We start from the raw sequence: 16,069 nt of genomic DNA, 5'->3' as shown, positions 1-16,069 counted from the left end.
TTAGGATAACATTGGCCTTTGGGAGTTTATAGTAATTGACTTCATGTAAATTGAGGATAGACACTAAAAGTAAATTAGATAACAACAGTTTAAAAGTTCCCTGGAATAAGCGTTATTCAATAGAACTATTTATTTTAGAAACAGGTCTTTAAGGACAATTATTATACAATTTGGCCAAGTAATTGATTGTTAAATCTGATCTAGGGAATGGGTTTTTATCTCCACCTTCACACAGGAAGATTGCAATTGTTTGGGCCCCCTCAGAGCGGGCAGGGTGGGAACTTTCCCTGCGTCTAAACAAAGACGCTGGAAAAGTTCCAGAGGAGGGACTGATGTACAGGAGTGTGAAATAATATATATTAAATTATTGTTCTGTAAAGAAAAGCTTAGTGTACCAAACTGTTTTGTAAAAGAAGGCCCAGAAAACTTATTCCTGTTCTTGATTGTATTTTGGAATGTTACCAAGGCTGATATGTTCTATTCTCAAGGCCAGAGACAATATCATGCCATTGTTTATGTTACCAGAGGACTGAGAAAGAAGGCGAAATTGCCTTTTCTAACCTTTTCCCCATGACTTAGCATAATGGCAGGGGCTGGTCCTGTGGGATGTGCAAGGGGTGGGGACCCCAGGTTATTGGTTTGACCCTGCCTTCAATGGAATGTTATAAAGTCTCATGCAATCCTTTGTTCGACACACAAACCTTTTGGGGACAATCCCTGTGTCATTTTGTTCTGCTGCAGTTGAATAAAATTATGAAAAGGTTTTCAGTCTAGTGGTCACTCTGTTTGGGTGCTGCACACTAGGCAAATGATCCCAAAATGCCCAGACCAGGCCCTGGGCTATCAGGATGATCTTTGCTCAACAGCCACCAATTGGAATATGAGGAAAGGAGGCCCAAGTCCCAGTTCCCTGACTAAAGCTCTAGAATGCTGTTCTGCACAGATGCAGAATCAATACGTCAACCCTCAGAGAGACTATGAAGGCAACGGCAGACAGGGAAAGAATACAACAGAAGACTTAACACAACGTTTGTTTCAAATGTCACATTTAATGTTTTCACCACTGTACTTCAAATCTACATTTTACAAAGTGACCCGCAAGTGTGCCACATTTAGAACAGACCAACCTCTGAGATTTTACCTTTCGGACCAGTGTCTTCCTGGGCTCATTTTAAGTTAAAAACCACGTTTTTCATTCAAGTGAATTGAAATGCTTCAACAGTTTTTGTTTTATTTCTTCTTTAATTCCTCAGGAGCCGCACAAAAAAACAAAGATATTTTCAGCATCTTTGTTTAAGAAATTCAACATTTGTCTCTTTCACAGCAAATAATTACTTCATTGAAGTTAAAACTTCCAAAAAACATAACTTAAGCTAACAGTATTAGTTCCAGCTCAGATCGCCCTTCTCGAAAATACTCTGCTAAATACAGATCACTTACAAGAACCTCAACAGTTCCTTGTCCAAGACAAACACCAAGGTTCTTCCTCAGTTTTTATTTTTTACTATATCCCTGGGTCAAAATTTAAGACCATCCATTTGTTATTTATTTGTACAGGTGAAAAACAATTTACCTGTCTTTTATTTTTTTAAATATAAAAGTTGAAAGGGACGTTCAAGTTTCAAGTCTCCACACTGAACTTAAAAAAACAAAACAAAAAAACATGTGGAGATAAACAAACCAAGTTGTATAACTCCAGGAGGTAGAGGCCTTCAGTTTTGTGTTTACATACATACATACATACCTACATACATACATATATATGTATGTGTGTGTATACGCACACACATAATGTATGTGTGTATACACACACACACACTTACACGTGCACACACATGTATGCACAGAATAATTCAGTGTTTGAACAGAAAAATAAGATAAAGGAATTAGCCAAAAAAAGTAATAAAAGTTATTTACTACTGTGACATCTCAAGACTTCCACAGCGTTGCCTAAAGACACAAATACAATTAACATAATTCCCTATGTGCTTTTTTTTCTCTTCGCTTTTCTTCCATCTGTCTAGTGCAGGAAAAAAAATCACAAAGTTTCACAGACCTAGACATGTGCAAGCTATTTCTGTTTCTTCTTCCCTCTCTCTATACATGGCAATGGATATCAAGATTATTTGAAATTAGCTTGTCAATGGAATTATTTACACACGTTTCCAAATGCATGCGTGAGGACGGGGGAAAAGATGGTTTATGTTTATGTAAGAAAAGAGCAGAAAAAACCTCTAATAAAAATAGATTAAATATATATATTTATATATTTATTTATACTGGAAGGAGAGGGTCGGGGCAGTAACGGGCATTCATTCATTCATTCATTCATCTCTCCAAGTTACAGACAAGGCAGTCACTCTACTCACAACGTCTGATCAGGAGAACTGCACACAGGCACCACCACAGCGCAAGTGAAAAGCTACACAGAGGACGGGGACCCTCAGGTGACCCTGCTCCCGGAGTCTGGGCCCCTGCCCTCTGATGCGACTTCATGACCGGTCGCGACATCTGTATTCCCTAACTCTTTTTTAAGAAAGGAAATCCCAAACCTTCAGGAATGGCTCAATATCAAAACATCTTTTCTGTCTGCACAATATCTGAAGTGGGCGGGAAGTGGGGCAGGGAAAGAAAGTGGGGGGAAGGAACACAAAAATAGCAACTTTCCCAGTTTGGTTCAATCTTCAGTTTTGTTCAGAGCCAAGCAAAAAAAAAAAAATTATAGCTGCACTAAAATTCATAAAAATCATGTGCAACTCTGGATAAAATATTTCTCTTCTAAAAGCACGACCCCACCCTTGACAAGATTAAAAGCCTAGTCTTATTCATATATCATACAAGGATAGTGGTTGTTAAATTTTAAAACTTCATTAGTAAAATTACAGTACAAGCATGATTAAACCTCCAGAATTGCAAATCCCAGAATCCAGTGGAAAGCTACATTATGTCTTCAGTAGTACATAAAAAAAAATCTTCCACATTTACTCCCAAACCAGTGGAGACGGTGGCATCTCAGACGGTTGAGCGACAGTGGAACTAGAAAGCAACAGACACAAGAAGATTCATGTTCACTTGCTGCAGAGTGTCGGGCTGCAGAGAAATCTCACCACAGGCCAGAATTAAAAAGGCACTTCCACACAGGGGTGGGACAGAGCTCAGTTCCCAGAGAGAAAGATCTGCATCTGCAGGAATCCCTGGCTGATGACTGAAAGCACCCACTGGATGAACGACTGGCTAAAATTATGCCGTCACTCATCAGTCCCCTGCCTAAATTAGGGCCACTTCTCTTCCTGCACCTTTCACCTTTCACCAACAGGAAGAAGAAGAAGAGTCGGATTTTATACCCCACTTTTCATTACCCAAAGGAGTCTCAAAGCGGCTTACATTTGCCTTCCCTTCCTCTCCCCACAATAGACACCTGTGAGGTGCGCGCGCGTGTGTGTGTGTGGCGGGGGCTGAGAGAGCTCTAACAGAACTCCTATGTGAGAACAGCTCCAACAGGTCTGTCACCCAGCTGGCTGCATATGGAGGAGGAGCAGGGAAGCACACCTGGCAGGCAGTTTCACATGCAGCTGTTCCTTCCCCTTCTCTCCTAGTTTTCTCATAGAATATGTGCTACAAAAACATCTCTCTGGGAACTGTTTCCAGCCTATTAAAAATGGGCTCCAATTCCTCAAACATGTTGCTGAGATGGACTTCAATAAATTCCTGGCCTCTGCCTTACCGGGGAACGCAAAAGAAGCTGGCATGCAGGTCACTAAATGGCTTGGGTGGGACTTCCAGCTAGCGGCCCAAACAAACAGAAGACCTCTCAGAGGGAGGATGATCCAGCCAAGAAACAAATCACTGAGTTGAGGCTCCTGAGTAGACGACGAGGAGTGTAACCGTTGATTCAAAATGACGGCTGAAAACCACACTGGTGGAATTGGTTTTTTGATGGACCTCCTCATCAGCCAGTTTATGTGTTACATTTATAACACGTAGAATAGGTCAGATATATACAAAATAAAAAAATCAAACAAATTACATTCTGGTATTACATTTAACGGTAGTATAAATTACCGTCTATAAAAAGCTACAAAAACAAAATTTAATTGAAAAAACATGTCATGCATGGCCAATTCAGTAAAAACTACAGTTGAGTAAAACAATGTAAAGTATATGTTATACAGAGAGAGACTTGCCAAAACCAACAGAAACAAATTCCAGAGTAGAATACAATTCTGTAGTATGAAATCTTTTGCTCTACTAATGGAAGTGACTTTCGGTTTACCCACGTTGCTAGTACAGGTGATGGATAGATATACTATGTAACACAATAAAAGCAGAGTCCAGTCAGGCACCTTTAAGACCAACAAAGACTTATTAAAGGCGTGAGCTTTCGAGTGCAAGCACACTTCCTTGCACTCGAAAGCTCACGCTCTGAATAAATCTTTGTTGGTCTTAAAGGTGCTCCTGGACTCTGATTTTATTGTGCTACTTCAGACCAACATGGCTACCCATTTGAATCTATACTATGTAAGTTAGTCATCCAATTAACAGTGCAACAAAAAAATTAAAGGAGAAAGATAATGTTATCCGTTCAGACATGTCCAACCCTCGGTGATTCTATAGGAAAGTTTTCACCATACGTTTCTGTCAATGTCTGCTTCTTTTAGTTGGTTCATGGTCATCCCTGGGTCGGCTTTGATCGTGTCAAGCCAGCAGATCCTTTGGTGACCACGTTTCCTTTTGCCGCTGACCATGCCGAGCATTAATTGATTTTTCTAACAAGTTTGATCGCATGATGTGTCCAAAGTAAGTGAGCTTTAGCCGTAATATCTTGCCTTCTAATGACATAGTTGGTTTGCTCCTCTCTAAAACTATCTTGTTGGTAACTTTGGCTGTCCGTGGTATTCATAGCATTCATCTCCAGCACCATAGTTCTAAAGCATTTATTTTCCTCCTGTCTTCCTTCTTCAAGTTCCAACTTTCACATCCATGGGTTGTTATGGGGAAGACAATGGCATTGACTAGCTGGTGCATTGTATTAAGTCTTATAAAAATACTGAGCAATCTAGCGTGGCATGCAAACCTCTAGGAGCTTGGGACCCTAAATGATATGTCCAGAAGGTTTCCCTTTGAAAGAGCTTGCCTTGCCTAGTCTCATAGAAGAAAACATCAGGTTGAAATACTCTTCGTATGTATCCCTCCCATCATCCTATGCATCTTAGAAATAATTTCCTTATGGGATGGTTTTTGAAAAAACATCAGAACTTTAATATTTGAAGATTAAAAAAGAAATTATTACTTAACTTTATATACTGCTGTTCCCAACAGGGCTCACAGCAGTTTACAACAGTAAAAGAATAAAAGTACAATAAAACCCCATAGTTCCCTTAATAATAATATATAAAACCATTACTGCCATTAATACCAGGAGGCAGGCGAAAAAAAGCCCACTGGCTGTCTATTCTCCTCGTCCAATCAGGGGGCAGCATCCTGCTGTTCTACTAGTGGGAGTGAGGCATCAGATCAATCAGTTGGACACAGGGAGTCGAGATCGAATAGCGGGACCCCACCCTGGCCTTGATCATATGCCTGGCGGAAGAGCTCCGTCTTGCAGGCCCTGCGGAAAGTTGACAACTCCGGCAGGGCCCGTAGCTCTTCCGGGAGCTCATTCCACCATGTTAGGGCCAGGGCTAAAAAGTACCTGGCCCGGGTTGAGGCCAGGTGAACGTCCTGAAGGCCAAGGACTACCAGTAGATTCCTACCCGTAGAGTGAAGAGCAACCAAGATCTTCTAAAGCCTATCAGTATCCCGGTATTTCGACTACCATTTCCTAACAATAAGCAAAATATGATAAGCAAATGTTGACTATTCCACGGAACAATGGCCATGGTTGGACTTTGTTTTAAGTTTGTATTTTAATAACTCACTCCTATTGAACTCTAAAGGCCGCTTTTTGGCTTGTTACTAATAGGTGGTGGGAATCCTCTATCAACTAATGTGCTTTCTAATTCTGCAACAGCCTTGTAACATTTAGGAAGCTGTGAAATGTCTTAGAAACCATTTCATAGGTAAATTATTTCTAAGATGCGTAGGATGATGAGAGGAGTATTTCAACCTGATGTTTTCTTATATGAGACTAGGCAAGGCAAGCTCTTTCAAAGGGAAGCTTTCTACACATATCATTTAGGGTCCCAAACACCTAGAGGTTTGCATGCCACGTTAGATTACTCAATATGTTTATAAGATGTGGTTCATATGTGCTTTCTGCTCTTCCTCTTTTCATTTTTTGTTTTGTTGTTCTTAGGTGCCAAGTCGTGTCCGACCCATCGCGACCTCATGGGCAATGATCCTCCAGGCCTTCCTGCCCTCTACCATTCCCCAGAGTCTATTTAAATTTGCATCAACTGCTTCAGTAACTCCATCCAGCCACCTCATTCTCTGCATTGTTTTGTTAAACTACGTTAATTACAATCACAGAATCATAGAGTTGTAAGGGACTTCCAGGGTCATCTATTCCAACCCCCTGCACAATGCAGGAACGCATAATGACCTGCCTACCCACAGTGATCCTGATTTCATGTCCCAGTGATCCCCCATACAACAAAGATCTCCAGAATCCAGCATGGCCTGGAGGAAATCCACTTGCTATCCACAGTGGCAATCAGCAATTCTCTGGGTATGCAAGGAAGGCCCACAAAGGACAAGCCCTGGCACATACAGCTGCCCTGGCGTAGTGTGTGCATGCGCACAAAACGCTGGAGCTGGAAAGGCTGGCATAATGCCCCAAGGCAGCAGCATTGGAGCGGGGAGTGCGGGGAATGGGGGCCCCATTGCATAATGGTGGGGAGCGGCATGCCGTTCTCCCACCGAGGTGGGGGTGGGGGGGTCCCTGGGCAGCTCCATGGATCTGACAAGGGTGTGCGGTGTCCCTTTTGGCCTGGCTCTGCCAATTATGCATGGCGCTGGCCCGACCCAGCCCCCACTTGCGCCCGTGGCATCCCAGGGAACGTAGAAAATTCTGCGTTCCCTTTAAGCGGGTTTTCTGGGGCACCATGCTGGGCTACGGCTGGGATGGCGGCAGCGTCATGCATAATCGGAGCTGCCCTGCTGCTGCCATCCCATATTTCCTGCCCCTGCCATAATCGGTCTGACATAGTGTATCAATCCATGACTAGTTCTGGCAATTTGAGTGGACCGAAAGTCACTTCTGTTAGTAAAGCAAAACATTTCATACTACAGAATTGTATCCTACTCTGGAATTTGTTTTTATTACTTTTGGGTAAGTCTCTCTCTGTATACTTTTGGGTAAGTCTCTCTCTGTAAACAATTTACATTGTTTAACTTGACTTTTGCTTCAAGTGGGTAGCCATGTTGGTATGAAGCAGCACAGCCAAACAAAATCAGAGTCCAGTCAGGCACCTTTAAGACCAACAAAGATTTATTCAAGATGTGAGCTTTCGAAAGCAAGTCTGAGGAAGAGTGCTTGCCCTTGAAAGTTCACGCCTTGAATAAATCTTTGTTGGTTTTAAAGGTGCCAGTGGACTCTGATTTTGTTTGTTGACTGTAAAGGTAAAGGTATCCCCTGTGCAAGCACCGAGTCATGTCTGACCCTTGGGGTGACGCCCTCTAGCGTTTTCATGGCAGACTCAATACGGGGTGGTTTGCCAGTGCCTTCCCCAGTCATCACCGTTTACCCCCCAGCAAGCTGGGTACTCATTTTACCGACCTCGGAAGGATGGAAGGCTGAGTCAACCTTGAGCCGGCTGCTGGGATCGAACTCCCAACCTCATGGGCAGACAGATTCAGACAGCATATCGCTGCCTTACCACTCTGCGCCACAAGAGGCTCTTTGTTGACTGTAGCTGTTACTGAATTTGTCATGCATTATATGTTTTTGCAATAAAATCCTGTTTTTGTAGCTTTTTATAGAAGATGATTTATGGCACTTTTAAATGTAATTCAGTAAGGCTTTTGAGAAGGTTCCCCATGATATTCTGATGGGCAAACTGGAGGATGGGTAAGGGTTGGAACTGTCTAGAAAACTGCAGCCAAAGAATGGTTGTCAATGGTGTTTCACCAGAGTGGAGGGAGATTAGCAGCAGAGTAGCCCAGGACTCAGTACTGGGTCTGGTACTTTTTGACATATTTATCAATGGTCTGGATGAGGGGGTAAATTTGCGGATAACACCAGATTGGGAGGAGCAGCAAACACATTAGAAGACAGAGAAAAATGAGATCTGAACATGCTGGGAAAGTGGGCAAATACTGGATGGGAGAATCACTTCTGAGTCTCAGTGTGTGCCAACGAGATCTTGGGCTTCTGGTGGAATGGAAGCTGAATATGAGCAGGCAGTGTGATGGTCAAGAAGACAAATGCAGTCTTGGGCTGTATCAACAGAGGCCTCCCATCAAAATCACAAGATGTCATACTCTTGCTATATACCACATTGGTCAGACTCCACCTGGAGTCCTGTGTGCAGTTCTGGAGGGCTCACTTCAAAAAGGATGTGGAGAATATTGAGAGGGTGCAGAGGAGAGCAATGAGGATTATTCAGGGCCTGAGGACCAAGGCCTGAGGGACCTGGGAATGTCCAGCCTGAAGAAGAGGGGGTTGAGAGGGGATATGATTGCTGTCGTTAAATATTTGAAAGTTTGTCAGAGGAGGGCAGGAAAAGGAAGAAGAGTTGGTTCTTAGATGCCGCTTTTCTCTGCCAGAAGGAGTCTCAGAGAGGCTTACAATTGCCTTCCCTTTCCTCTCCCCACAACAGACACCTTGTGAGGCTGAGCGAGGCCTGATATCCATCTATCAGTGCTGTGTTGAGCCCAAGGTCACCCAGCTGGCTGCATCTGGGGGAGAGGGGAATCAAACCTGAGCTCCTAACCATGACACCAAGTTGGCTCTCCTGATGGCAGCAGAGAATAGGAACCACGGCAATGGGTTTAACCGTCAGCCAGATATCAGGAAAAAATATCCAGTCAGAGTAGTTCAGCAGTGGAATCAACTGTCTACACTCCCTCACTGGCAGTCTTCAAGCAGTGACTGGACAGGTCCTTATCCCGGATGCTTAAACTGATTGAGCAGGAGGTTTGACTAGATGGCCTTTATGGCCCCTTCCAAATCTATGATTCTATTGTCAGAATGTATTTTGTTTGATTTTAAAAATAATATATTTGACACATTCTACATATATTTGACCAGGTCATCTAGCCCAGCCCCTTGCTCAATGCAGGATCCCACAACTACCTGCCCACCCACAGTGACCCCAATTTCATGCCCCAGTGATCCCCCCAACCACCAAAAATCTCCAGAATCCAGCCCGGCCTAGAGGAAATTCACCTCCCACCCCACAGTGGGGATCAGCAATTCCCTGGGCATGCAAGGAAGGAGCACAAGAGACTGGTGCATCCCTTCCTGCCCACAATCTGCCTAAGTTTACAAAAATCAGCATTTCTATCTAGCCTTTGTTTAAAAACTTCCAAAGAAAGAGAATTCCAAAGAAAGAGAATTCATCACCTCCCAAGGAACCCTGTTTCACCGAGGAACCGCTGTAACTGTCAGGAACTTCTTCTGTATGTTTCACCAAAAATTCTTTTGAATTAATTTCAGCCCATTGATTCTGGTCCAGCCCTTTTAACATGGCAGATCTAAGTTCAAGATATTTGCTACTGAAGGATGTAGACATCCAGTTTCTTTCTGTGAGACCATCTCACAAAGGCCTTCCATCACAAAGTGTAAATTATATCGGAGGGATGTCCGCACAAAGACAATATGGTCTCTGTTACATCCTTTGTATAAAGGTAAAGGTATCCCCTGTGCAAGCACCGAGTCATGTCTGACTCTTGGGGTGACGCCCTCTAGCGTTTTCATGGCAGACTCAATACGGGGTGGTTTGCCAGTGCCTTCCCCAGTCATTACTGTTTACCCCCCAGCAAGCTGGGTCCTCATTTGACCGACCTCGGAAGGAGGGAAGGCTGAGTCAATCTTGAGCCGGCTGCTGGGATTGAACTCCCAGCCTCATGGGCAGAGCTTTCAGGCTGCCTTACCACTCTGCGCCACAAGAGGCTCTTGCTTAGTGGTTACTAAGCCACAATTCCCAAAGGTCAGTCCTCTCCCATACTCAATGAACATTCCACACCACAGGCTCTTGACACCCATATCTCCACACCCATGCCCTCATTTTTCTCCACGCCACCACAACCTCCCACACAACACACACATTCATGCCCCTATAGACTGGACAACTCCTCCCCTTTCTCTTCCCACTGCGAAGCTCTAGCGCCCGTTGTATTCCTGGATACAATGGCTTTGCCACTAGTCATAGAATAATAGAACTGGAATGTAGAGCGAGTTACAGAAATCTATTCTGGAGGTAACTGTTGCATGGATCACAGTGGCCAGATGTTCAGAGAACAGGTAGGGTGCTAGTAGCTTTGCCTGGCGAAGATGGAAGAATGCCTGGCTAGCTACGTTCTTGACCTGGGCCTCCAATGTCAGCAAGGTGTCCAAGGTCACCCCCAGATTCCTGGCCTGGAGCACAATGGTCAGTTGTGTCCCCGCCAGGGTGGGTAAGCGCAGATGACTCTGCTCCAACCATCCAGCCACAGCTGCCAAACATCTGGCAAATGGTTCCGGGGGGGCGTCTGGGTGGCCGTCCATCAGGAGATACAGCTGGGTGTCATCCGCGTACTGATGAAAACTCAAGCCGTACCTCCGCACCAGCTGGGCCAGGGGGTGCATAAAGATGTTAAAAAAGGGTGGAGGAAAGGACAGAGCCCTGCGGGACCCCACAGGGGAGTCGAACAGGTCCTGAAAGCTCCTCCCCCACTGCCATTCTCTGGGTCCGGTATGGAGAAAGGAGCGTACCCAGCACAAGGCTGTGCCCCGTATCCCCGTTCCGATGAGGTGGATAGCTAGTAGTTCATGGTCAACTATGTCAAACACAGACGACAGATCTAATAGAACTATCACAGCTGAGCTGCCCTGATCCAGCTGGCGACAGAGATCATCTGTCAGGGCAACCAACACCGTCTCCACCCTGTGGCCAGGATGGAAGCCCAACTGGTATGGATCGAGCGCCGAAGTTTCCTCCAGGAAAGCTAGGAGCTGGTCCGCCTTTCAACTACCTTACCCAGAAATGCTAAATGCGAAACTGGGCGGTAGCTGGCAGGGTCTTGTGGGTCCAGCGATGTTTTTTTCAGGAGAGGACAAACCACCGCCCCCTTCAGCAGCTCCGGAAACTCCCCTGCTTGGAGGGAGCCATTGACAATATCCAAAAGCTGCTCTCCTATCTGGGAGCCTCCTCCCTTGAGGAGCCAAGACAGACAGGGATCAAGGAGGCAGGTGTTAGTCTGCTTGAAGCCATCAAACGTTACCTCCAAAGGCGGCCAACAGGCCTCCAGTTCGTTTACTGTGTCAAGTGTGGCCGGAAGTTCAAGCCGAAGCAACTAGACTTTATCTGCAAAATAGTTCGATAATGCCTCACAGCCTAAATCCAATTTCCTAGTGTTTTGGCAGCCTTCCTTGAGGGCGGTAAGGGTCTGAACTACCCTAAATAATTGGGCCAGGCAAGAGCTTGCGGACACAATTTCTGCGGCAAAAAACTCACGTTTTGCCACTTTCACTGCCATCACATATGCCCTAATAAGCGTGCAATAAGATGTTCTTGCAGTCTCATCTCGAGTCTTCCGCCACACTCGCTCTAGTTGTCTCAACTCCCTCTTCTTCTCCCAGACCACCCCGGTATATCAAGGCACCTGTTTTAGTTGAGGGCAAAGATGATGTCTAGGGGCAATCACGTCTATGGTACCCGATAGGCGGGAGTACCAGTACTCCACCATGGCCGCCAACGAGTTGCCAGGAGGTATCGGTTCCTGCAGAGCATTCAGGAACCCAACTCTTTAAGTCTCTGTGGGCGGACTAAAATACATCCGTCGCCCAACTGGGGAGGGGGGTAGCATCTTTAGCCAAGCCTTTAGGGCATAGTGGTCTGACTATGGGACACCCAAGGCCGTTACCAGATCTACTTTTACTCCAGCACAAAAAATCAGGTCTAGGGTGTGGCCGGCTTGATGCGTGGGCCCAGCAACAAATTGCGAAAGCCCCAGTGTTGCCGACACCAGGTCTGAGCTACAACCCGAGGGCGACGTGTCCTCATGAACACTGAAGTCCCCAAGGATTAGGAGCCTTGGAAAATGTAACGCCGAGGCAGCCGCCTCCTCCAGGAGGCTCGGCAGGGAATCTGGCGGGGCATTGGGCGGGTGGTAAACCAGCATGATGGCCAAGCCTTCGACCGAGTCCACGCTAATGCCGACACATTCCACTCCCCCAATCTCTGGCATGGGCAGAGCCCTGTAGGCAAGAGTCTCACGGACCAAGATCGCCCCCCCTACTATAGGTCCGTCATTGGTGCATGACCAAGAACCCTGGGGGGGGGCTAGCTCTTTAAGGGCGACAGTTTCGCCCACCCTTACCCAGGTCTTGGTCACGCAAGCAAGGTCAGCCCCAGACTCCGCGAAGAAGTGCCGCAGAGTAGAGGTCTTGTTGTTGATTGACCTTGCATTGCAAAGGACCAATGACGGGTCCCTAACCCTAGCCTCCACCATCACATGTCTAGGGATGGAACAGAGGTTAGAAGGGCAGCGGTCCATTCTGGCACTCCCTTCCTTTCTCTTGTCAAACCACCTCCCCTGGCCATATCGCCCCTGACCCATAATGGTCAGAATCCCAGCCCCTCTAAGAGCCCCCCCAGGCAGAACACCAGCACCATCCAAGCAAGAGCGAGGCATCAGAGAGGGAGAAGCCACAATCTAATCTAACTAACCTATGTTCCCAACCAGCCTAACAAAAAAGTACCCACCATAACCCACCCTACCCCCTCCCACCCAGTATCCCCTCCCTTCCCTTCCTACACTAACCCACCCACCCCTCTCTAACCACTGGCGAGACCGTAAATAGAGAAGGGGGGCGGTAGCCCAATCCCGCCTTCCAGGGATCTCGGGCCCGTCTCCCTCCCCACCACAATCCACCTCCTAATGCAACTCATCTGCTATTAAAAAGCTTCCCCTCTCCTCATATACCCCATCTGCAATCCCGCCCTTCACTCCCCCACTTTAATCTTAAACTGCAGCAACCCCTCTCGTCCCCAACCTATGGATTTGTTGAGGTGAAAAACCTCCAATCACCACTAGGTGCTGAGGGCCAGAGATAGCAAACTATCCTGAGATGATCCAGTTGTCGTGTCACCAGATGGTGCTGGTTTCCCTCTTGGAAAACACTTTTAGGAAAACAGGTGAGGTGCCAGACGATTGGGCAAATGTTGTCCCCATCTTCAAGAAAGTGAAAAAAGAGGATCCGGGTAACTATTGACCAGTCAGCTTGACATCTGTAGCTGGCAAAATTTTGGAAAAAATCAACAAACACTCAGTCCTTGAGCAGCTGGAATAGAGAGTTATGATTTCTAAGACTCAGCATGGGTTTTGCAAGAACAAATCATGTCAGACCAACCTTATCTTTTTTTTTGAGAAAGTGAATAGCTTGCTGGATCAGGGGGATGCTGTAGACATAGTTTATCTGGATTTCAGTAAAGAAGAAGAAGAAGAGTTGGTTCTTATATGCCGCTTTTCCCTACCCGAAGGAGGCTCAAAGCGGCTTACAGTCGCCTTCCCATTCCTCTCCCCACAACAGACACATTTCCACATGATATTCCTGTTGACAAGTTGGTAAAATGCAGTATGGATCCTAATTCTGTCAGATGTATCGATAACTGGTTGACAGATCGTACTCAAAGGTGAATGGTTCAGCATCTTCTTGGAAAAGAGTGACAAGTGGAGTACCCCAAGGATCTGGCCTGGGGCCTGTGTTGTTTAACATATTTATGAATGATTTGAATGAGGGTTTAGAGGGGATACTTATTAAATTTGCAGATGATACTAAACTGGGAGGGGTAGCAAACACAACAGAAGACAGAATAAGAATACAGGATTATCTTGATAGGTTCGAGAAGTGGGCTACACTGAATAAAATGAAGTTCAATAGAGAGAAATGTAAAGTTCTGCATTTAGATAGGAAAAACCAAATACACCAATATAGGGTGGGGGGGATTTGTCTTGGCAGTATCATGTGCGAAAAGTATCTAGGAGTCTTAGAAGACCATACACTGAACATGAGTCAGCAGTGTCACTTGGTGGCTAAAAAGGCAAATGGGATTTTGGGCTGTATCAAACAGAGTATCGTGTCCAGAACCATGGGAGGTGATGGTAACGTGTCACTCTGCTCTGGTTCGACCTCACGTGGGGTACTGTGTTCATATTCAGATTCAAACAGTCTTTCATTACAGTCGTTCAGACCAAGTTATATGAAGTGAGTCCTGTGTTCAGTTTTGGGCACCCCAGCTGAAGAGGGATGTAGAAAAACTGGAGCATGTCCAGAGGAGGGCAACAAAGATGGTGAGGGGTTTGGAGACCAATACATTTGAAGTTAGGTTGGGCGAGCTTGGTCTGTTTAGCCTGGAGAGAAGACGACTGAGAGGGATTCTGATAACCATCTTCAAGTATTTAAAAGGATGCCATATGGAGGATGGAGCAGAGTTGTTCTCTCTTGCCCTGGAGGGACAGACCAAAACCCATGGGATGAAATTAATTCAAAAGAAATCCCATCTAAACATCAGGAAGAAGTTCCTTACAGTTAGAGCGGTTTCTCAGTGGAACAGGCTTCCTCGGGAGGTGACGGGTTCTCCATCTTTGGAGATTTTTAAACAGAGGCTGGAGAGCCACCTGACAGAGAGGCTGATTCTGTGAAGGTTCAAGGGTATGGCAAGTTACAGTGGATGAGCGAGAGGGTTGGGAGTGTCCTGCATAGTGCAGGGGGTTGGACTAGATCAGGGCTAGTCAAGCTGTTGTCCTCCAGATGTTAATGGACTACAATTCCTTTGAGCCCCTGCCAGCAAACTGGAATTGTAGTCCATTAACATCTAGAGGACGACAGCTTGACTACCCCTGGACTAGATGACCCATGAGTTCCCTTCAAACTCTATTATTCTATGATTCTACATTTTATAAATTTAATACAGATTCTGGCTGCTGAGGAAGTCTACCGAAAAACAAAATCAATCGGTGTGTTTTTCAGCTACTTTTTTGAATAAACAGAGTCTGGGTTGATTTTTCAGCTCCTACTCTTCTTTCTGGCATACTAGTAGTAAAGGTGGGGGAGAGGGGGAAGGGGGGCTAAGGGCTAAGGTAGTCATGTCACTTCCAGGGTTTGGTGTGGGGATGCATGGTCAGGCGACATCACTTTTGGAGGTCCTTGAAGTCTGAAACATTATTTTAGGGACTCCTCCATGGTCAAAAGGTTGAAAAAGGCTGAGTTCCACTTATCACAGTCTACTCAGAAGCCCCAACTCTGTGTTTTGTTTCAAGATAGGAATCTCTGTCTCTCTCCCTGGACAGCCAAATGATTCAGAGTGACATTTGTCATAAAAATAGTCATTCTGTGGAATAAATTTAGAGTCAGATCACCAAAGAGCAGATTACAACAGTCATAAAGATTTCAAAACAATAAAATCTGCCAGATGTTCTCCAGAGCAACTCTGAGAATTCAAGCTCTTGAATGAGTGGACGCTAAAAAGAAGACCAATTGTAAAAATGAAGGCACTCTCAGAAATAACAGGGCACGCAGCTACAGTTGTTATAGTGACCTTAAATTGAAACACAAACTTAAAATAATTGCCATACAAGTAATATAAGGTGAATGAATATCAGATGTGATTACATACAGTTACCTAATAAAGCTCTTAAAAGCAGCAGATTGTGGGTTGATGCACAGGGGCACTCGGTTTCCTTTCTGCTGTTCCAAAATGAACTGATGAATTATTTCTGGAAAAGAAGCATGAGGGGAGAAGAAAGTAAATCAGACATCACACAATCCAGTAAAAACAGAACAGACCAGGCAGCACATACTGGGGGCGTCCTGCCTGCATTTGGTCTGACATTTGGGCTGCTGAAACCCTTGAGATGGAGCAGATGCAGCCTTCAGCTGGACAGCACACTTCGTTATACCCTATTTATTACGAGTTTATATTCA

General features: G+C 45.4%; 1 protein-coding gene across 6 annotated transcripts in view; it reads right to left on the bottom strand.

Moving 5' to 3' along the window:
- Positions 1-1,029: 1,029 nt before the first annotated feature.
- The window catches only part of NLK (nemo like kinase), a 229,295-nt gene continuing 214,255 nt past the window's right edge, over positions 1,030-16,069 (bottom strand). For 2 of the 6 annotated variants that reach the window (XM_077312415.1, XM_077312416.1), the window contains exons 9-10: positions 15,768-15,861; positions 12,959-13,379 (exon numbers count right to left, since the gene is read on the bottom strand). In XM_077312415.1, coding sequence (XP_077168530.1) covers positions 13,139-13,379; positions 15,768-15,861 — 335 coding nt within the window. In that variant the 3' untranslated portion in view covers positions 12,959-13,138. The other 4 variants (XM_077312418.1, XM_077312417.1, XM_077312413.1 and 1 more) reach the window with 4 other exon arrangements.

Source organism: Paroedura picta, chromosome 15, assembly GCF_049243985.1.
Source record: "Paroedura picta isolate Pp20150507F chromosome 15, Ppicta_v3.0, whole genome shotgun sequence".
NCBI classification, from domain to species: Eukaryota; Metazoa; Chordata; class Lepidosauria; order Squamata; family Gekkonidae; genus Paroedura; species Paroedura picta.
This window is presented reverse-complemented; position numbering and strand designations above follow the sequence as displayed.